Source organism: Choloepus didactylus, chromosome 5 (genome assembly GCF_015220235.1).
Source record: "Choloepus didactylus isolate mChoDid1 chromosome 5, mChoDid1.pri, whole genome shotgun sequence".
In the NCBI taxonomy this organism is placed as follows: Eukaryota; Metazoa; Chordata; class Mammalia; order Pilosa; family Megalonychidae; genus Choloepus; species Choloepus didactylus.
This window is the reverse complement of record NC_051311.1, coordinates 56,143,531-56,166,003: the sequence shown is the minus strand read 5'-3', so window position 1 is coordinate 56,166,003 and position 22,473 is coordinate 56,143,531. Positions and strand designations below refer to the sequence as shown.

At 44.9% G+C, this 22,473-nt stretch overlaps 2 protein-coding genes and 1 pseudogene across 2 annotated transcripts; 2 read left to right on the top strand and 1 right to left on the bottom strand.

The window, feature by feature from the left end:
• Nucleotides 1-21: 21 nt before the first annotated feature.
• TMEM140 (transmembrane protein 140) lies at nt 22-16,888 on the top strand. Its single transcript, XM_037836106.1, has 2 exons — nt 22-247; nt 15,273-16,888. The coding sequence occupies exon 2, from the start codon at nt 15,285-15,287 to the stop codon at nt 15,840-15,842; it is 558 nt and encodes a 185-aa protein (XP_037692034.1). The 5' UTR covers nt 22-247; nt 15,273-15,284; the 3' UTR covers nt 15,843-16,888.
• LOC119534068 lies at nt 255-12,820 on the top strand (annotated as a pseudogene).
• On the bottom strand, nt 11,096-21,946 carry CYREN (cell cycle regulator of NHEJ). Its single transcript, XM_037836107.1, has 4 exons — nt 21,593-21,946; nt 19,921-20,194; nt 18,758-18,833; nt 11,096-17,838 (listed from the first exon to the last, which is right to left on the bottom strand). The coding sequence occupies exons 2-4, from the start codon at nt 20,055-20,057 to the stop codon at nt 17,587-17,589; spliced, it is 465 nt and encodes a 154-aa protein (XP_037692035.1). The 5' UTR covers nt 20,058-20,194; nt 21,593-21,946; the 3' UTR covers nt 11,096-17,586.
• Nucleotides 21,947-22,473: the final 527 nt, after the last annotated feature.

Sequence of the window (22,473 nt, the reverse complement as noted above, 5' to 3'; positions counted from 1 at the left end):
GAAATCAGCTCATTGTGACATCAGTCAGCACAAATGTACCAAAGTTCAGAGAGCTGTTTACTTAGGCACAACTGCGTATGCAAGTGGGGAAAACACTCTCAGGACTGCATTTATCTGCCATTTCCCACTGCCCTGTTTTCTGGAGCCTGACATTAAAAAGCCAGGAAGAAAGAAGCAGCTACGGAACCTGATTTCCCGCTCCTCCTTTTGATGAGCGTTTCTGTGGGCACTACACCGTCTTCCTTTTGTAAGTACCTACCCTGCAAGCACAACAGCTTTCCGAGATGCCCAACATCTTTTTAAGAGGAGTGTGTTTTCTTCTTAGACAGTTGAGATTTTAGCTTTGAGAAGAAGGGGCATTATTGGTAGTTCAGTGTCTGCGACCTTCCCTCCTTCTCTCTAGGTTTGCTTAGCTGACCCCTTTAATTTCTGCTTTCCTTGCCTCCAACCTCTTCAGCAGCTCCCTGTGTATCCCTAGCCTCAAGGTTGGTGTAGGTAGCACTGACCTAATTGTTTAGAAATACACGGAGATAACTATGTGCCTCTGGATCTCACACATAGTCTGCACAGATCGATGTGTGTGGCTTCAGAAATAGGCAGCCAAATGCAGACAGATCACTCACTAGCAGTAGCTGAATTATTACTCTAAGGTAAATATGAAAATGCTATGACATCTTTAACTCCACTCAGGGGATTAAATTTTTTTAGAAAGAAAGACCTGTGTCATTGATTCAGAAAGAATATAATAGGGTGTTAGAGATCCTAGGTAGAAAGGCAATGCTCTTAGACTACTTCTTTCACGTGCCCTCATGGGAATTCATGGTGGGCACATTTGTTCTTTTGGTGCATTTTTAAGAGATTTTTGTAAAATGTAGGCTTAGTTTCCCTGGAAGCTCTCACTACTTTTCTTCACCTGAATCAAAGGCATCTTTGGGAAAGGAAAAAAAATGTGTATATGCGATGCCTTCTTCCCTCATGACAAAGAAAGTACATGTTTCAGTACTGTCTTCCTGTAACCCCATAGTTCCCTAAGTCCCAGGTCTGAGATTTAGTTGCTGTGCAATTGTCCTCACAATTTTGCACGTTAATCCCCTTTCTCAGTTTTCTTTCTAGCTTATGCCTGCTTTATCTAAATACAAATATTGTTTATGTTTATTCATGTTTGCTTTTTAATTTCACTCTTTTCATAAATATAGCACATAATTCTGGAAATTTTTTTTAATGCAAAAAGAGAAGAAAATAGTAATTGCCCATAATGTCACCACCCAGAGCCACCACAACTAACATTAACATTTTAGAATATTTCCTTAGTCTCTTTCTTTTATGCATCTTTATACAGATGCAGTCATGCTATAGTATAATTTTATACCTGCTTTTTTTAAAAGACATATATTTCATCATCTTGATATGTCATAATTTGCTTCTAATGTTGGGCATTTAAGTTGCTTCCCATTTTTTGCCAAGTAAATAATATTGTGATCAACATTCCCATATATAAATCGTAGATTGCATTTCAGATTGTTGCCTTAGAATAGTTTTATAGAAGTGGGATTGCTAGGCCAAAAAATATGACCTATTTTTAGGGCTTTCAATGCATGTTGCCAAATTGCTTTCCAGAAAGTTTGTACAAATTTTCACATCCACTCTCATTGTATGAGAATGCTAGTTTTATCGTACTCTTGATATCATAAAAATGTTTTTATCTTCACTTTTGGTAGGAAAACTCATAGGTGGTTTTGTTTGGCATATCTTTGATTACATTAGGGTTTTTTTCATATCAGTTAATTATTTTCATTCCTTCTTTTGTGAGTTTTTAATTTCATATTCTTTGTGCCTGTATTTTTATGGGGATTAAAGTTTATCTTATCTGTTTGCATGAACATTTTATATATTAAGTATATTAATAATCTCATGTTTCTTGCAGATGTATTCTCTGCTCATTGACTTAATTTTATTTATGCTCTTTTTGACATACAAAAAATGGGTATTTTAAAATAGATGTATCTGTACAATTTTTTCTTTGTGGCTTCAATTGCTTTTAAGCTCAGAATGTTCTTTTTCATTCAGAAATCAAATAGATGGGTTTTTTTTCCTAGCTACTTAAATTTTTTGTTTGTTTATTATATTTCACTCTTGGATTCACCTGAAATTTATTTTGGTATGTGAAGTGAGATGAGGGCCTAAAATACTTTCTTTTCAGTTAGCTAATCAATTGCTTCAGCATTAATTAATGAGAAATTATTTCTTCCACTGAATTATAATGGCACTTTTTATCATGTATTATATTCACATACATGGCTTTTCTGAGATATCCCACTCTATTGTGAGCTGTGTGTCCTAGTACTGGTGCCATACCCTTTTATTTGGCCCAATTCCTCCCCACCCCCAAGATGTTTCTAGGAATCTTCCTGGGAGCTGGATACTGTGATTACTTCTAGCCTGCATTAGGCGTCAGAATACTTCTTAAAGTGAATTGATAAATGTGAAAATATCTTTTCAAATTTAATCTTCTCATTACAACTAAGATTTTTGCAGAGCTTCATTTTATATCCCTGTGTATTTTATATCCCTGTGACACTTGCATCAGCTTACTCAGCCCAAACATAGACTTCCACAGACTTTAGGAAGTGATTCCTGGATCTTCAGCACTTTTTGTCAAGATGAATAGCTTTTGTCCGCTTAGCAGCAGTAACGGGGGTGGGTAGGATATTAACAGCAAAGTCGCTAGGCAGAGCAGAGAAGTCAAGGATGAGCCACAACTGCTCTTTCCTTGGGGAATCCCAGCCAACCAAGAAGTAGGGTGCTGGCAGTTAACACTCAGCTGCAAGAGTTACCAGGTGAAGAGGATTACTTTTGAACTGAGGTTCCAAAATATTGGTTTGGGGGATGGAGAAGCAGCCCAGGGCATCTTCTATTGATTTTGTCTGTGATTTGCTTTCTTCCTTGTATTCTGCATGTACTTTGAAGCCATTTCATGGGTGTTGCATAATCACCTCTTGGGTGGGGGCGGAGGTGAAGTGTGTGGAAAACTTACATACTCCAGCTTGGCCCCCTTCCTGCCAACACTCAAAATAACTTTTGCAAACTTTAAGGTATAGGTCTTAGTGACTATTATTCTTTACCTCCTCCTCTTCTTTCCTTCAGACTGTTGAGTACAAACTGCCGTTGGAAGGTCCTGATCTTTACATGGGGCTAGTCCTTTGCAGAATTGCTGTGGAGATAATACCTGCCATTTTGCTCCACTCTTCTCCTCAACTCAGTGCTTCTTTCTGCTCTCCCACCTCCACCTTCTTGGTGCCTATCTCCACATGGTTTGGGGGCAGAGGGACATGCGTTTATGGATCACTCAGAAGAAAATCCAAACCCTTTCACCTGGCCTACAAGGCCCCACACGACTGGGTCCCACTCATTTGCCAGCCTCCTCTCAAGCCCTCCCCTCAGCTGCTGTGCAGCAGGCACTCTGACCTCCGGCAGGTTCCTCTAATTCACCAAGCTCTTTCCCACTGGTTTTTATAACCACTGCACTCCCTTCCTGGATGGCTCTTGCTCCAGCTCATCACAGAGATGGCTCTTTCACATCCATCTGGCCTCAAACCAAATGTCTCTTCCAAAAAGACTCTTTCCCTGACTAGAAACATCTCCTCCTCCTTCCAGTTTCTTTCCCTCACTTCATTCAGTTTATTATCTTGTTTTCTTTATATGTTTGATGCTTGTCTCCCCAACTAGAGTGTAAGCTCAACGAATGCAGGCACCTCATTTGCCCCATGTATCTCTGATTCCCCTGGGCCTAGCATTAAGGGAATCATCCAAAATGTATCATTAATGGATGACAAGATGACATCCTGGCGCCATCAGCAAAAGGGGGATGCTGTCTCTCCATTGTAATTGCAGAAAAGAGGAATGGAACTGAAGAACCAACAGTCAACAGCCAAAGGCAGTTGCTAGTTTCCAGTATTAATGATCCTCAAACTGCTTTTGATCCCATGCAACCTCAGCCTCCCACAAGTTGGACCACAGAGTTCCACCAATAAAAACCAAATGAGAAAAAAAAAGACCCAAATGAGAATGGGGTCCCCAATTTACAGATATTTTCTCATTTTTAGGGTTTTTTTTCCTTCCTCTAAAAATTTTCTAACCTTTGTTCCTGGCTAGTTATCTGCTAGTGAGGGCTAATAACAAAACAATTGGACAAATAGTAAGTTAATATTAATGGAACCGTCTAAACAAACTATTTCAAACAAACTATTTCAATAGCTTGTTATATATATTGGTGGTTATATTCATGCTTCTGACTTTATATTGTAGTTTCATGGTGTAGTCATATTTCTGCTTGTGAAGCTGTTTTTGTTTACATGGAAGAATTGAGTTAATCAAAACCTCGCAGTGTTCCATAAAAAGCTTGGTGTTAGGCATGGCTGTCCACACAGAACACTGTGAAGTCCATCTGAACCCATTTGAGAACCTGGGGGAGTCCAATTTTGAAAACTAAGAACCTGGACTCATATTTCTGCCAAAGGAAACATGACACATTTCCCGTTCTTCTTCCCTTTTTATTTTTGTCAGAGTCACACCCAATCCATGAGCACACTGATCCTAAATGTGTTCAGCCAGAAAGATTTTAATCAGGGCTCCCAGCCTCCTCTGATGAGTAAATGTTCAACCTGGCTTTGTACCCCGTCAAATTTTATTTTTCAAACTTTATTCTGTTAGTATTTTCTATACTCTTGACCCTCATCTCTGCTTCAGTCTTCTCTCAGTTCTCCTTTTTGTTCTTGAATTGTCACATCATCATCGTCATCAGAGCAGACACTTAGTCATACTTACCACATGACAGGCCCTCATCCATTTTCACATACATTAGCTCAGCTCAGTCTCACACACCCCCATGAGGAATGTGACAGAGGATTCACTGCAGATGAGGAGGAGAAACACATGGAAACTAAGTAGCTTGCCCAAGGTCATATGACTAGTGAGAAAGAGCACAGCAATATAACCTGGTCAGTCCGGCTTTACCCTATGCCCTCAGCTGCCACGCTTTGCTGCCTCTTTCAGTGTGACAGCTGCACCCTGAACTCATCATCGCCAGAGGCAAACCAGGACAGCTGCCTGGAGTTCAGTTTCTTCAGTTAAGCTCTGTTAATGAGTTCCAAGCTATTTCCCTTCCCGAGAGAAGGGATAGGCTTAATTTCTCTGAGCCTCAGTCTCCTCTGTATAATAATAACTTAAATAATACTCACCAGGTAATATTCCTAAGTGCTGTAAATAAATTACCACTATTAAGTTCTACAAAACCTACAGAATAAATGATGGAGGTGAAATCCCCCAATAACAGAGGCTGTGGTGACGATGGCAGCCACTGGGTTTCAGCCTTTTCCCAAAAGCGACTCTAAGATGTGCAGTAGAGCTTGACTTGACCCATATATTGTTCATTGGGAATTTGTTTAAAAATCTGCTAGTCCAAGATCAACTAAACTTAGAAACCTTCAACAACTTCCCATTGCTCACTCTTTGAGAAAGTGCAGAGCCAAAGCTCCTACCTGCATCTTCTAGATATCATGGCAACTTTATCTGAAGAAGTTTTGCTGATTGTAAAGGCAGTGAGTCAAAAGAAGCAGGCTGGAGTGTTATACCTCATGGCAGGAAGAATTGCTTGGTCACCTGAAGGCAAAGGTAAATTTACAATCAGTCATATGTATGCAGACATTAAATGCCAGAAAATCAGTTCAGAAGAAAAGCTAAAATTCAACTTCAGCTAGTCCTGCATGCAGGGGACACAACTAACTTCCATTTTTCCAGTGAAAGCACAGCAGTACAAGAGTGAGATGCAGTGAAGACGTTCTTCAGCAGCTGCTGCCAAAATTCAAAAGGAAAGCAAATAAAGAACTGGAAGAGAAAAACAGAATGCTGCAAGAAGATCCTGTTATGTTTCAGCTTTATAAAGACCTCGTTGCGAGTCAAGTGATCAGTGCTGAGGAATTCTGGGCCAATCGTTTAAATGTGAATGCAACTGATGGTTCATCCACATCCAACCATAAGCAGGATTTTGGCATTTCTGCCGCATTTCTGGCTGATGTCCAGCCCCAAACAGATGGCTGTAATGGTCTGCAATATAATTTAACCTCTGATATCACTGAGTCCAAATTTAGGACCTACGCAGCAGTAAAAATGAAATGTGCAGAAAATGTTCCCCACAACATGACAGAAAAGGAACTCTAGACACGTTTTTTTTCCAGTCCCATTATTTTCACAGGGACCGGCTGAATATGAGGTCAAAGGACCTCCTTGCAGAATGCGCAAAAGTAGATGAAAAGGGGTTGAAAACAATGGTTTCTTTAGGAGTGAAAAACCCATTGCTAGATTTGACAACTTTGGAAGATAAATCGTTAGATGAGGGCTATGGCATTTCCTCTGTGCCATCGACTTCCAATTCTGAATCCACAAAGGAGAATAGCAATGTTGCATTATCAAGAGATCTAACCATCCCGGTGCCATGGTGCTGGCAGCAGGTCTCAGGAAACAAGAAACACAGAATGAGCAAAATGGTGAGCCCGGCAGCATGGATGGGAATTCCAGAGGTGCAGATGCTTTCAACCAGCAGGCAAGAGGGTGAAGTTACAATAGTCTATTGAATATGAAGACTTGGGGAAAAATAATTCCATAAAAACGATTGCACTAAACCTCAAGAAGTCAGATTTTATCATGGTCCAACTCTAATCCAGTCACTACCATCTGCAACAAGTCAGGACATTATTAATTCTTTTCATAGTATTAGACAAGAAATGGAAGCTTATACACCCAAATTAACTCAGGTTCTCCCAAGTAGGACAGCCAGTAGTACACCGCAGCCCTGTCACCTGGAGGGGCTCTTACGCAGGGAGGGACACAGCAAGCCATAAACCATATAGTGCCAAATGATATTCAGTCTGCAGTGAAACACTTGTATGTGGCTATTGGAGAACTTTTCCGGCACTTCTGGTCCTGCGTTCCTGTTAATACACCATTCCTAGAAGAAAAGGTAATGAAGATGAAAAGTAATTTGGAACGATTCCAAGTGACAAAGCTCTACCCATTCCAAGAAAAAATTCGAAGACAGTATTTAAGCACAAATTTGGTAAGTCACATAGAAGAGATTCTCCGCACAGCTTACAACAAGCTCTGCACGTGGCAGTCACAGCACATGATGAAGAAAACGTGAAGTATCTATGGCTCTCACAGGTTTTGTGAGATTAAGAGAACTCTGATCTGCAGGAACTCTGATGGATGTGCAGATCATCACAGAAGTTACAAGAAACATCTGCATCACGTGGACTTTGGAAGCTGATGCGTATTGTAGTTGCTCATTGTGGAGTGAAAGGAGGAAGGGAACTGTGATTAAACTAAAACCTGGGCAGGGGGGTGAATTAAGGCAGAACCAAAATGAGCTAAGTTGTGCATGTGTACACACACACACATATATTTAAAAAGACACTGTGTACTGCAGTTACTCAGGAACTGCTTTTGATTCACATTAAGCTGCTTTCCTTTTTAAAGGATGTGATAAAATCTGAGGTTTTTTTTTTTCCTGTGTAAATTTTTTTCCTAAGTTTATGACACAGAGCGTCCTCTACTTGAATCCTCAAGTTTTACTGAGTTCTAGTTGTGTCTTACATCAGCAAGTTAAAAAAAAAAGTACTTTAAAATGAAGAAAGACTGTTGCTCAGCCATCAGGAAACAGTGGTAGTCAGAAGACGTCTTTGGTCTTGTGTTTCCTATGGAAATAAGAAACAATAAATATTGCACTGAATGTTTGTGGTTTGGGTCCCTAAATGATAAGGAGGGAATATATTTGCAGAACTGTGTGGGGTTTTTATGAAGAATTTTGTCAGAAGGCAGTGATGCTGCATGTTTTTCTTTGAGTGCTAATGTACATTGCTAAGATTTTTTTAAAGATAGTATATGCTTTGAAAAGAGGAAATTGCATTTTTAACAGTTTAAAAATCTTATGAGTGAGAAACATAAGAAATCTTACTTATTTTCACCTCTGTAGAAGAAATAAAAGATGTGTTTCATAAAAAAAAACACAGAATAAGTTCTGCCATTAAATACATTTCACAGATAAGAAAACTAGGTAGGGGGACATTACTAACTTGCCTAAGTTCACAGAACTGGTAAATGGTAGAGCTGGGATTTGAACCCAGGCCACAGAGCTCCAAAGTCTGTGCTCTACACCATGACGGCACTTTGTCTCCACTTCACAAACTGAGAATGATCATAATAACATCTGCACATGGTTGTTGTAAAATTAAATGAGATAATGTATGCAAAGGGCCAGGCCCTCTGTGGGCACATGTGCAGTTAGAGGCAAGCTTGGCTGGTGGTTAAGACAGTGTTCTCAGCATGCTGGCTCCATGAACTTGGGCAAGTCACTGAGGCTCACCAAGCCTCAGTATTACTCTCTGGAAAATAGAGACAGTGATAGTACATCTACCCCCACAGAGGTGGTTCTGAGAATTTAGAAGATAATCCATGTTAACTGCTTACCTGGCACATAGAGAATGCTCAAGAGATTTGGGGATTTGCTTTTAATTATTAATAAGCTCTCAATAAAATTAGATTCTTTCCTAGAACCTTTCCACTGATGGAAAAGACTTCTCAAAGCAATTTCTCCCCTCTGAGGTCCCTGATGGTTTTTTTAATCATGCATGAAAAGAAGGCCAGGAGATGAATTTGCAACTGATATCAACCTAATGACTTGCCTGTTTTTTCTGTCCTACAAAATTTTCAAAATGTGTGACGTCTGACAGCAACAAAATTAACATATCCAAGTTCCACGTCGCAGTCCTCAAAGCCATGGTGGCACCTGCCCCTGGTGGTGCCAGGTCTGAGGAGGGGACTACTGCCCTCTGACCTCAGCAGTCACCCCATCTAGCATCCATCCTCCCATGAAGATTGTGAGGGAAGGAAACGTGCAAGTCATAGAAGGGCCTTCCAGGCAGAGGGAGTGGCAAGTGCAAAAGTCCTGAGCTTGCCTGAAGGTTTTTGAAAATACCAAAGAGGCCGTTGTAGCTGAAGCTAAGGGAGGGAGAAAGGGAGAGGAAGAAGAGTAGGAGAAGAGGTCCAAAAGGTAACGTGTGCAGTAACGGCAGAGAGGCATCCTGTTCCAAAGAGACAGGTAGAATGTCAAAATTAGTTAATGTTACTCATGAAGATGGGGCACCCAGATTAGTCATACTTGGTGGCAAACTCCAAGAACAGATATAAAATATGATGCTGCTCACTGGTGGAGGAATCCCAGTGTACTAGTGTCTAGTGCCCACCCTCAAGCAGAGGGAACTCTAGCTGAAGGGGACTGTCATTGTTGGCTCCACTGGCTCTCCCAGTCCTGCCCACCAGTACACTCTATGGATGTATTTGACACCTGCTGAATGAAATAAGAATGTCCCTGTGCTAGTGGATGAGCCATCATATGATATGAAAGACAGTGCTGGGGTGATCTCTCTCAAGAAAAGGCAAAAGTCCATGGAGGCATTACCAGTGGTGAACCCCAGTAAATGGCAGGAGACAAAATAAGCCCTGGCTATATATAAAGTCAGGTCCCTGAATATCATTAGACATTCCGGTGAGAGGAGTGATTTGTATAAGACAAAGTAGAGGAGAAAGGAGTTTGTGGGGATCTCAGTTATTGGAATAAGGTGGAAATGTACTGTGCAAAACCATGATTATAAGCAGTGACAAATTAGAAATTATAAATAAGTGTATGAGCAATATTTGTATACAATAGAGTCACAAAATGATTAAGCTGTCAAATATTTTAGCATATGAGAAGAAAGTACAGGTAAGCTTGGGAGATGGAGTTTAGCAATAAACCTTCCTCCATGAAGAGAGACACAAGGTATTATGGGCAGTTTGCAAACTTCACCTTGATTCTGCAACTCAAAAGAGAAGGAGGTAGCAGGCATTCTTCAGCCATCTTAAATAAACAGGCAAGTGGCAATAGCAAGAAATCGCAGAAAACGGTCTCCCTGCTCATTGAACCTCTCTCAAGTGTTCCTTATAGGTAACGAGTGGCTCTTTAAAGGCAAGGAGTTATTCGTATTCAGAGACAGGGCTGGGAATGCAAACCTATGCTTAGAAGAAGTTCTCCGGTTCACCCCCAATTTTTCTGCTTGTTGAGGTGACCTGGTAGTCTGAACCTGGAGTTACTCCACCACAGGGGACAGTCAGAGAACACCACAAACCCGGAGGGATTTTTCAAGGCAACAATTTGCCAGAATCCTTATTGTCCCTCAGCCACACCCTCAGGAAAGTTTCACTGCTTTTAATATAAACTGGACAAGAATGTAATTTAGAATCAAATGATGCAATGTTTGTGTCTACTTCAGCTACTATTCCGTTCTCCTTTATTTGTGTGGAAAATTTAGAGGCACATAGAGTGGGTGAACAAAAAGGCTGCCTCAAATTAGTAGTCTGAGAATATTTTCATTCTATTTCCCTAACCGGAAATCGATTTTCCTTTCTGGCAGAGATCACCTCCCCACCTAAGGCCTGCACACTTTGGCTCTTGAATGACAGCAGGCGAACCAATTCGCCAACCTAAAGTTTGTATCTTGGTTCAGGGGCCCTAGGGCAATGAAAGGATTATACTTTTTTATGACAATTTTGACAGCAAAGTGATAACTGCCTTTATTTATAAAATGCTCATATAGATTGAGAAGCAAAAACTAAAACTCAAATTGATTTTAAAAAAAGGCAAAGGCATTTCACATGAAAATATAGTAAACAAACACCTGAAAAAATGTTAAACTTTACTAATTGCTAAAGAAAAACCAAAGATTAAAAGACTTGAGAATATTCAATATGGAGGAGAAGGATAATGTGCTGATGGAAGGATAAATTGATTCACATTCAACATCACATTATTTATTATATTACAAAAAATGTATAAAACGTAATATACAAAAACTGTAAACTATGATATAGCTATATGCAGCCTGTAAGTACTGTTTAGGAAACATTTCTAGTGACATGGGGAGATGTTTATGCTATAATGATACTTACAAAGTAGAATACAAACATATATTTATGTGGTCTCAACTATGTAAAACAACATTATAGAGAGAAATAAGTTGTTAGGTTATTTCAAACTAAAACTCAAATTGATTTAAAAAAAAAGGCAAAGGCATTTCACACACAGTTATAGATGATTTTTCGGCTTTCCTCCACACTGACGTATTTTTCTAGTTTTCTACACTCAGCATGTATTACTTTATTATAAACAGGAAAAAAGTCACCCAAATTTGGCAATAATGACTCAGCAATCTTCCCTTTTGCCCTGTGAAGGAAACACAGGCTTATCATGAAAGAGAATTAAAAAGCTTATTGTGGTGAGAACAGGATTACTAGGATGTTAAAAGCCAAAAAAATGTACAGGTGTTCAGGATAGCTGAGGAAAGAGGGGCACTTAGTGGTGCAAGGTTTCCAGCCACATGTCCATAGACTTCCACTGTAAAACATCTAGAATAAGAAGCTAGGACAAGCCTCCAACCTCTCAGTGCAAGAGTTCCCCATCTTTCCGTATCTCACCTAGGAGGCATTTTTGAAACAGCCAAGCACTGTACTGAGGGCTGTGGGGGTGTTTCAATGAGACATAAAAGAGGTCTCCTCACCTCAGGAAGCATTGCTATCTTAAGAAGGAAAAACTGAAGAATACTTTATGTCATTTCCATTCATTCAAAAATTTTATTGAGTTCCTACTACATATCAGACACCATTCTGGCGATAAAATGGATAGCAAAATAGATGAAGCTTGTTCCTCAGAGAGCTTACATTTTGGTGGTGCAAACGTTCCAGTTTATGGCTGAATTCAGTGTGTGGTTCTGGAATGCTCAGGAAGAATCGGCAGGATTTAGAGAGGTAGAGAACAAGGGAGTTGGGGAGTGGCTAGAGAGGGTGGGCAGATGAGCGTGGGAATAGCCTGAGCAGATGCTGGGCTATGCAAAGCAAAAGCAGAAGATGGAACTGAGCTGGGCCTGAATGGAGAATTGCAAATTCAGGTTTTTTGTTGTTGTTGTGCCAGAGGGTGGAGATCCTCAAGCACCGGGTTCAGGAACTAGTACTGAATTCCATGTGTGTATAAAGAGGTGAGAAGAAAACAGGAAACTGGAAACTACCACCTTCTTCACGTGCTTGTGTCATGGGCTTTCTAGCTCATTTTATTTTGTTTCACTCTGCACTTAAAACCTCCAAATGGTCAGTTGAGAGAAAATGAGGAAGTCAAAAATAAAGTTGCTGGGTGCCTGGCAGTAGCTGCAGCAGGAGGTAGGTGATGCAATATCCTCCTCTGAGGAGCCACTTTTTAAAAAGTCAGCTCTGTTTTCAAATCAAAAACATTTAGCTATAATTATTTGGGGGGGACCCAATTGTAAGCTTAAAATAATGGAAATATAGTTTTTATTTCCCTAGTTTTATTACAACCTCCTTTGTCCAGACAATGGAAACAAGTCAAATCTCATTTCTGCTAAGCACAGGGTTCCAGTCCTGGAAATCCATTTGACACCCAAAAATACCTAAATTGATTAAAAACACATATACAGGTGTCATGGCCCATGAGGACTTTGCCTGTCCAGAGGCCAAAGAAGACACCAGGCATTGTCTGATACATGAACTTTTATTCAGGGCATACCAACAGGGTAAGAAGTGGTGGAGAGATCATGATGGCTCTCTCAGGCCGGGCGGGCATTACATTGGCAGGGAAGTTGAACGCATGATGCAAAGAGGACAGCAAGCCATTTATAACGGTTTGAGACAAAGACATTCCTAAGGGTGCAAGTGCGGGAAAAGAGTCTGGACGGTGGAGGTGGGGGGTGGTGGTGGGGGTGGTTATCGATAGGTAACCACAAGAGTGATAACACAAGAAGCAGGTAGACTAGATTAACATTTGACTGCCAGAGGTCTGGGGTACATTTACATCTTGCTCTTTTGTGAGGCCAAGTTTCTCACCTGCTTACTTCCCGTTTCTCGTTTTAAAGTTACATTTTAAGGTTAATTTACCCTTTTTCTCTTTACTGGCTTACAAAGATGATAGGTTAAGCATTAGCTGCCCAGGTCATGCAGACTGCTGCACGCCGAGGTCCACAGGCCTGTTCTGTTCAGGCCACGGGCTGCCACACAGGCTTCTTGTTAAATATGCAGAGCCATACAAAATATGTTTCTGTAGGAATTTTTCTATATGGCCTGGACTGGTTAAAACTTCTCATCATACCAATTTAATAACGTATGGACTACAGGCACATTTTATTTTCCTGATAAAGCTTTCTGTAGCAAGCATTGTTGCTCCGAGAATCTCCCAGCTATATTCAAAGAGTGGTCTTTGGCCTCTCGAGATTTCCCTGCTAAGTCAGCATGTATGGATACTGCAAAGCCTTTGAATGGTAAACACTGCAGAGAGGCAGCTTCCAGGCCTCTGCTGAGATGACCTCTCATCTTCCCACTTCAGAAGCCACGGGTGCAAGCCCACTGGCTGCCCGGAGCAGTGCCTCAGCATGAGGTGGCAGAGGGCAGGCGTTGGGCCTCACTGCACGTGGGTGGTTTACGTCTCTGTCTAAGGGGCACCGGACTCACCCCAAGCCAATGCTCCCTAATGTTATTCTCATAATTTGCACACACTCAGGTCCTTTGAATGGGGCCTTCCTACCACTCAGCCTGTCCCATGTCCCCTTCCCTCATCCCATGTTCTTTCTTTCCATTTGGTCTCTTTCCACCCTTACAGAACAGGTGTGGTGTACAGCCAGACTTCCTTCGGCTAGCTGTAGGTGGAGGAGCCGTTCTTCCTGAGTGATCCCTCCAGAAATTGATCCTCAGGGGTGTGAGTGGCACCAGGCCCCTCCCGAGGGCCACCAGCAGCCACCACTCACCACTGCTGGACACCTGGCAGCCCTGACAGGAGTGCTGTCAGAGGAGGCCACATACTCCCCATCTTTGCCTTGGGCCTTGCAGAACTATGTTCCACGGTCACTTCGGATATAAATGACTGTTTTATTCAATATTGGGGAAAAAGTGTGTGTGTATTGTGTGTTTGTGTGTAGTTTTCAGACTACTGTTTTAGAGGCCAATTTGAAGAAGGCTTTCTGATTTTTAAAGTAGTGAAAGGACTTTTTAAAAATGATGAAGTGGGTACTTTTTATGTTACTAGAGGGATTAAAACTACCAAGTTTTCTGGAGATCAATTTGCAATATACAGCAAAATCACTGCAAAAATATTTCTACCCTTGAAACAATTATTGCAGTTCAAAATATTTAGCCCAAGGAAAAATCAAACAAAAATCATATAAGCATCTTCACTGACTATCATTATAATGGTGAAATACAGAAACAACTTGTGTAATGATAGTTAATGAATAAATCTATGATATGATCTATACTGCAGCCATTAAGCATGTTTTTGAAGAATATTTAACAGCTTTGAAAAATGCTTACAATGTTCAGTGGAAAAGGCTTATGTTCAACAGGATGATTGTTTAAAAATATATTGGCAAACAGGAAAATAAACATCAGAATATTAACTGGAAATGTGGGGTGGGATTAAAGGTTATGTATATATATTATTTTAAAAATATTTTCTAAGTTAATAATTAACATAGATTACTGTTGTTGTCAAGGTAAACTTTAAAAGTAAGGAGTACTAGGATGTGATTTCATCACCAGATGACATCTTGTCTTAAGCCAGTAATGGGTCCCCAAAGCCAGGCAGGTAGAATCACGTGGTAGCAGAGCTCCTCAGCCCTGCCTCCCACTGCAATGGGCCACACAGCTTTGGAAACACCCCAGGGCCCGGCCCCAAGCCTCAGAAGAGCTGAGTTAATAATTGGTGTGCAGCCGGGCTCCCCAGGTGAGCCTCACATTAGCCACCTTGCTCTGCCAAGTCAGGTTCCCAGTAACCAAAAGCTTTCATCCTCCCTCCAGTCAGAGCCTGCCCTCAGATAAGGATGTGAGAAATTACCCCACAATAAAACAGATATTTCCAGTGGTCTGTCCTATTTAGCCTTCAGCAGCACCTCTGGCTGTGGGGCACTGTCAGGCATTCAAAGCTGCTGGGAGGCGTTAACCTCCTGGGCTCTGGCCCGATACACAGGGGTCCTGGCTGTAGGTCTACTCAGATTTCTCATCTCCGGGTGGGCGAAGGAGTTTGCTGCACCATGTTTTTCTGGAATGCCAGAAGGGCGAACGGGAGCTTGGGAAGAAACTGGAAGTGGGCGAGGGAGAGCTGGCCAGTCACAGGTGTTATGTCCCCTCAGGTGCCCGAGAGAATGGCTGTCGCGGAGCCCGGGCGGGGCCACCTCCTGCGGTTCCTGAGCACCATGGGCCTCACAGTCATGGTCATCGCCCTGCTGTTCCACGCTCTCCTCTGGGAGGCCGGCAACCTCGTTGACCAGCCCAACCTGAGAATCGGCTTCTATAACTTCTGCCTGTGGAACGAGGACACCGGCTCCCTGCAGTGCCACCACTTCCCGGAGCTGGAGGCCCTGGGGCTGCCTCGGGTCGGGCTGGCCCTGGCCCGGCTCGGCGTGTACGGGGCCCTGGTCCTCACTCTCTTTGTCCCCCTGCCTCTCCTCCTGGCTTGGTGCAACAGAGACGAGGGGGAGAGGCAGCTGGCAGTGGGCTTCCTGGCGGCTTCCTCGGTGCTGCTGGCCAGCGGCCTGGGTCTCTTCCTCTCCTACACATGGAAGTGGATCACGCTGTCCCTCCTGGGGCCTGGGTTTGTAGCTCTGGGCATGGCCCAGGCCTTACTCATTCTCTTGCTTTGGGCCACAGTTGCACTCCCTCAGAGGGCAGAAAAGGACAAGGGCAAGCTTGAGAGCTGCTAGGTCTATTGACCTGATTATAAGGATGTGAGCAGTTTGAACTGTGCTCAGAGAAGGTGCCAGAGAATTCAAGGGCTGGTCTCTCTTCTCAGCCATCCTGTTTCACAGCTAATGCTGACTGCAAGCTCTAGCAGAGGGGACCCACTATGGAGGAGGTGGGGCACCCAGTGTCAGGGAGGCCTCAGCTGCTGCTGCAAAGACCAAGGCCACTGGATGTATCAGGCCAAGAGGCAGCAAGGCTGGCTGGGCACCTGCAGCTTCCTGGTGGAGGGTTGTCTGTCCTTCAGGACTTCTGAGGCTCCCAAGGACACCCTAAACCACACAGCTCCTGCTTTTTAACTGATCTGAGCAAACAATTCTTACTTTATCCTCAGGAGGATGGGAAAGATAAAGATTCCTGTCATGGGGCCAGATTTCCAGTCTGATTGCCAACTGCAGTGACGGATGGAACCCAGTGTAGGTTTTTATCAACAAACGGGGGCAGGGTGAGGGCAGCATCATGAGGGAGCATCTTGGTGTCCCTTAGGGCGCTGGGGAGCAAGCTGACCCACCCTTCTTGTGTGTGCTCCAAGTCTCACCTTCTTTGGCCAGGGTGGGTCAGATGTGTGAGCCCCTCCCCATGGACTCCACTCTCAAAGAGCTGGAGGTCCAAGACTGACCTCCAAAGGATTCACTGAAGACAGAATACACGGGGCAGGAAGAGAAGGCTTGGTGGCTCTGAAGAGTTTCCCTGGAGTCAAATAGGGCAGGGAGTCCAAATGGCCAATCATTCCTAACAGGTGTCCTGGGAGCACAGGAGCAAACAATTCAAATCCTAGGGAGGGCTGAGCAAGGTGAATAAGAGTGAACGGTTCCACATACATACAAATGCTGTGCACTTTCACTTCTCAAACCAGAATTGCAAAGAATATAATCACAACAGTGTATGCATTGGGGAATTTTATGTACTTTCAGTATCTGTATCGGAAAACCTACAGGGCAAATTGTTTACTTATTCTATGCCTGTCAAAAGCCACAGTGAATACAGAGGAAGAAATGTGGATTCTGGAGTGATGTGTCCAAGTGTCTCCTTTGGGCTTCTGTCCCACTCACTTTGCAACTGCCTAGGGGCCAAGAAAGTGTCTGCCAAAGGCCGTGACCTCCAGGTGGGGCCAGGGTGGCAGCTCCAGGGAGGAGGCCCGTGTGCTCCACCAATTGCCAAGCTGGGTTTATGGTGAGCCTGAAGCTCCCACACAGGCAGGGAAGTGTGGGCACCATGTCTGCCTTTAGGGCTGGCTGGAGGACTAAGGGCTCATCGACTGGCTGATTGACTCATGATAGAAACTTTTAAAAACAGGCTTCCTCTGCAGGGACAGACTGTGCTGATTAAACTGCAGGAATTCTAGTCTGCTAAGCAGCCATACTTCTCTTTAAAAATTGACTGTCTGGTTCCAGTAAGTTTGACCACCATTTTTTCTGAAACCTGAATACTGAATAAAACAGACTCTTGGATTCCAGACCCTCTGGGCTGGGAGAGGGCACAGTGCAAACAGGGATGAATTCTAATGAGAACTCAGTTCACACACTCAAAAAGGCAGCACCCAATGCCCGAAGCATTGCTCTGGGATGAACCTGCCCAGCCAGGGAGACATAAAGCTGAGAACACAGAAAGCCCCATCGGCACCCTTGGGACACCCCCAGAGAGGGAGGGGAGGCCCTGCTGTCTTCAGCTGCTCTCAGCAGAATGTCCTATGAATGGTTTGTTCCCTCAGCTGAAAAATATCTCCCTGACATACTTTAACACATCCTCATCCTCCTTAGGGCTTCTGCTACAGGCAGAGCTGGAAGCCTCGGACCCCTGGGAAGGGCAGAGGCTTGGGGGAAGGGCTTCTCTCCCATTGTCCTCGTCCTCACTTCTGCTCCCCGGAGGACTCGGTGACACACAGTGCGTAGGGGAGAGCTCCAGCTTATCAGATCCTGCCAGAGAGCTCTGCTCCAAGGGCTTTTCCTGTTGGCGGCCCTGCAGAGTAGAAGAAATGGCAGATATGACACATGTATTTTATTTCCCTAACGTGCTGGCAAGTCAGTCTGTGGACATATCTAGGAACAATTGTGAAGCCAGCGTGTGACCAGGTCAGGCGCTGCTCTCAAATCAGTGACCAGCCACCCTCACTTCACCCCGCTCTATCCCTACAGCTACCTCTGCCCTGCTCTTGAAGAAATCAGGACCAAGCTGGGACAGATGGGGGCAGGGGCATGAGGAATAGCTGAGTAGAAAAGAAAAATAAACAAAAAGAAAAAGCTTGTCTGTAGAATGGAAGACATGCAGGATAGAGGTGAAAAACCTAGCTCTGAGTCCAAGCTCTGTCACTTATTAGGTATGTAACTCATGGAAACTCAATTTCTTCATCTGTAAAACTGGGAGAATAATATCTGAAATACCTGTATCACTGGGTTGTTGTGAGGATTAGATGAGATTGTGTGTATGTGTGTGTGTGCATGTGTGCACCCAGTAAACTATAAAGTACTATACAACTCTATGGGGGTAGAATTATTATCATCATTATCATTATTATCATTATCATTATTATTTCAGGCAGCGGCATTCTAAGAAGTATGGTGGTTAAGAAGTCTTCTCACCTGACTGAGATCCTTTAGAGAACACAGAGTTAAATACCTGATGTCCACGTACACACTAGCCATCCCCAAACGGGGAGGTTCCCGCCATATGCCTGCACCCTCACCAAGCATCGTTCCCCAAATGCTGGCTAAGTGCACACCTCATGTGTGGAGAGGCCAAGGGGAGCACGGCAGAGAGAGGAGGACAGAGGGGCGAGGGAGGAGGCGGCTGGTGGATGGGCCTCGTCATTGAAGCGGGTGGAGCAGGCAGGGTCTCAGTAAGGGTAACCACAGGCCTCGTTTCTCCCCATAAAGTTTACCTCGATCAGGACCCCCAGAGCAACATCTACAATTTCCGCTTCATTCATGCAGTACACGGTCTTGACTGTAGGAAGTCTGAAACAAAGACATGAAGCCACACATGAGGACAGTCAAGCCTCAGGTCTCGCAAGGAGGAAGACGAGGAGAAGAGTGTGGCATTGCAGGGCCCTCCCACCAGGGATGAGAGTGAAGGCAGTGCTTGGGAACTGGGGGCACCCTCAGGGCATGAACAGGAAGGACTCCTTGTGCTGGTAACCCAGTGATGGGCCCAGAGGCTTCCTGAGGCAATGGTGAGGGGCTTCCCATACTCAGCCAGGGCCCCACAAGGGTCTGGAAATAAGGAACGAAGGCTGGATCCGGAATCAAACTGTGAAACACACACAGAGGCTGGCAGCATATGTACACAGACCCCCAGGACCAGACTCAACTGAAGCTTACCTGCACACATCAACACACTTAAAGACAGACTGCCCCTGTTGGAGAGGGAGGGCTGAGAATGAAGAAAATGTAGAAGAGGGAGAGCCAGAGAGGGGAACACTGAGTGCCCGACACCTTGTCTAGAAGAGCAGGCGTCCTGGCCCACCTGAAGTAGCCGGTATGGCAGGGATGTCCGCACGGGAGCAGGACCTGCTTGCCACTTGGTGCTGGCGGCCTGAAGACCCCAGCAATTACCATCATTCAACTAACCCCCCACCCCATACCAGTTTCTGATTTCATGCTGGTCCAGCAACTTGTAGCTTATTTGTCCTTCTCTGAAAATCTGTCTGCACCAGTTAGGAGCCTGGAATATCTGGGCCACTTATCCTGCCCACTTGATGCTTCAAATTTTTGTTGCAAATGAGCATTCAGGTGTTATGGACAACTGGCATCTGAGAGCTCGATTAATGTGCGCACAATCCTGAGAGGTGGAGCCCCTACCTGTGTGCTGGTCAATCAGGAGCCTGAATGGCCAAGAATTCACCAACATGGAGGTAGAATGTGGGCACCCATCTGAGGGACAATCCGTGTGCCTTCAGCAACCCCTGAACTTCAGATGCCAGACTGTAACACTCACTCACCTCACTGTCAGCCAACGGCCCCAGCGCCTGGGAGGCCGCCAATCCCTCTCCCCTTCTCCACCCTTGCTTTCCCCCAGGAGTCCCCTGACCACATGCTGTCCCACCTTACTGCTGCCACTGTCACCGCTGCCATTCTCCTCCTTTTAGGGGTCTTCCCCAACACTGCTCTCTTCTCAGCCACCTGGGCGGTCATCCACGTGGGAAGGACCCTCTTTTTATCCCCAGAGTTGAAGATTTCCATCTGTCTAGTCTCTCATGAAGAGGCTGGAGGGTCCAAGGTTAATGACTTGCTTTCCTATTTCAGGACAGCAAATCCCACTCTTGTCACACTGAGAATTGTAGGCTTGTTTGATCTGAATGGGTTTCAATCCTTAGTTCCTAAAAGGAAGAAGAAAGCCCAGTGAATTTTAACAAGTTAGCCAACTTCCAGCTGTCAGCCACAGTTACTGGGCAGTGCAGGCCAGAGGTGCATAGACTTTAAGCAGGCGAGCCTGGTAGTGGGCAGGCCAGATGGGCTGGGGGAGACAAAGCCCTCTGACCTGTCCCAGGGATCCACCCAGGCAGCCATGACAACAGAAATGTCTGCCTGTAGCCTCTCGGCTGAGCCACTCAGCAATGGGGTGTGGGAGGGACAAAGGAAGAAAAGAGGCAGAGTCATCTAATATCCCCCACCATGTCACCCCAGATGCTCACTGTCCTCAGGGTGCCCAGCCTACCCTACCCCCAAAATATCTGTCAATGATTCTCCCTCCTCTCCTCCACTATAGACCTCTCACTTCCTCTATCTCGGCTTGTTTATAAACAGTAAACTTCAGGCCATACTGATCTGCAATAAGGTTTCATTGGTCAATACCTCCTTCCCTAATCCCAGAAATACTAATACTTATGCCTGGTCAAATTTTGAATCAGCAGTAGGGGTTAGGGACCATAACTGTGCCTGGCTCCAGTGATTTGCAGAATCCAGAACAGACCGCTGTGCAGCCTCTGATCTGATAACCTGGCCTCCCTGTTCCCTACCTGCACTCGACTCCACCCCAGCCACTGAATCCTGAAGCTCATCCCCAATGGTGAGAACAGGGGCTGTAATTCAAAGATCCAGGTTTCTACCTTCCACTTTACAGTTTATTGCTCATCCATTAGCTCTGTTTACAATTTAAGTTTAAAAAACATAATTAGCAGGACATCCTCCTAGGCTGCAGCACAGAGGTCAGACGTTTCCCAACCCACCTTCATTTCTGTCAAAATTCAGGCTGTGATAATTGTCCCCTCCTACCATTTAATGAACACTACCAAGGGACAGACACATCACAAGTACAATGCTGCAATCTAGGCCTACAGAAATTTGACCCTGTGGGAGGTATTAAGTCCATTTTATAAAGGAGAAACAGACATAGTAATTTGCACAAAATCACAAAAAGTTTGAATGCAGTCAGCCAGGATTTGCAACCAGGTCCAACAGACTCCAAAGTCTGGGCGTAATCACTCTTCTACCCTGCCCCCCAAAGGGTGGGCGGCAGCATCTTCTAAAAACACGTCCTCATCTGGAGCTCAGGGATAGACCTTAGCAAATCCAATCCGAAGCCCTCCATTATTTGGATGGAACTGAGGCCACGCAGGAATGCGACTTGACCGGAATTCCTCATTGACAACCTGCTGCTCTTTACTGGGGACGCCTCCTTCCACGCCCCTCATGCGGGACGAGACGAGTGCCAACCTGCAGGAGGGGTGAGACCAGCGGTTTGGAAAAGGGAAGAAAGGGGTAGATAAAACATTCACCTGCGGCCTCGCTGGATGACCCAAACTGCAGCTACCCAAGGAGGCAAGAACAGGCCATGCCCCGTTATTTCTGCCTCCGGCGGCCGCGGGCCGTACCCAGCCCCGGGTCTGCGCGCTCCTCCGGCCAGGCGCACTTGCTTTGCTTCTCTCCCGGGTTTTCGGTCACTTTGTCTTGCGCGACCTTTTTGGCTTCTGGAGCGGGGCCGGCACGGCGCAGCCGGCGAGGGAGGGGGCTTCGGGGCGGTTGTGGAGACTGGTCGCCCGGCTCTCAAAGCCCGGCGGCCAGGCCCCGCGCCTACCTGCGCCGCCCGCCCCGGCCCCGGCGCGTTCCCGGCTCCCGCGCGGCCTCCGCACTTCCGGGTTCCGGGCCGGCTCGCGCCGAGGGCGCCCTCTGCAGGCAGCCCAGACTAGGCGCACGCGATGCCCACGCAGGGGACTTCCAGGCCGATGCAAGGAGGCCCCCGCCCCGCTGTCCCCTGTCCCGTCCCCAATCGCGGCTCGCTTGAGGATCGCCTGTCGGATTTTGTGGAAGAGTCAGTTCCTGGGCCCAGCGAGTCAGAAACGAAAAAAGCCGGGAGAGGCGTCTGTATTTTTTAAAGTTCCGCCAGGAGGATGCAGGTTGCCCACAGTGCATATTAGACTATTTGCTCATTTCTAAAAGTCATACATTAATGGCTTTGTTTTTGTTTTGTTTTGTTTTTTAGACAGCATCAAAGTGTTATGTAACCCTCCACCTCACCCCACCCCACCCCTGGCAGAGCCTCCATCATTATCCAACTTCAGCCAAGCTCAAAATCAGAAAGAGGTAGGTGTCCAGCTAGGAGCAAAAAAGGAAATGAGAGAAGAGAGAGCTTTTAAAGTGTTCTTTGTTTCTCTGCAAT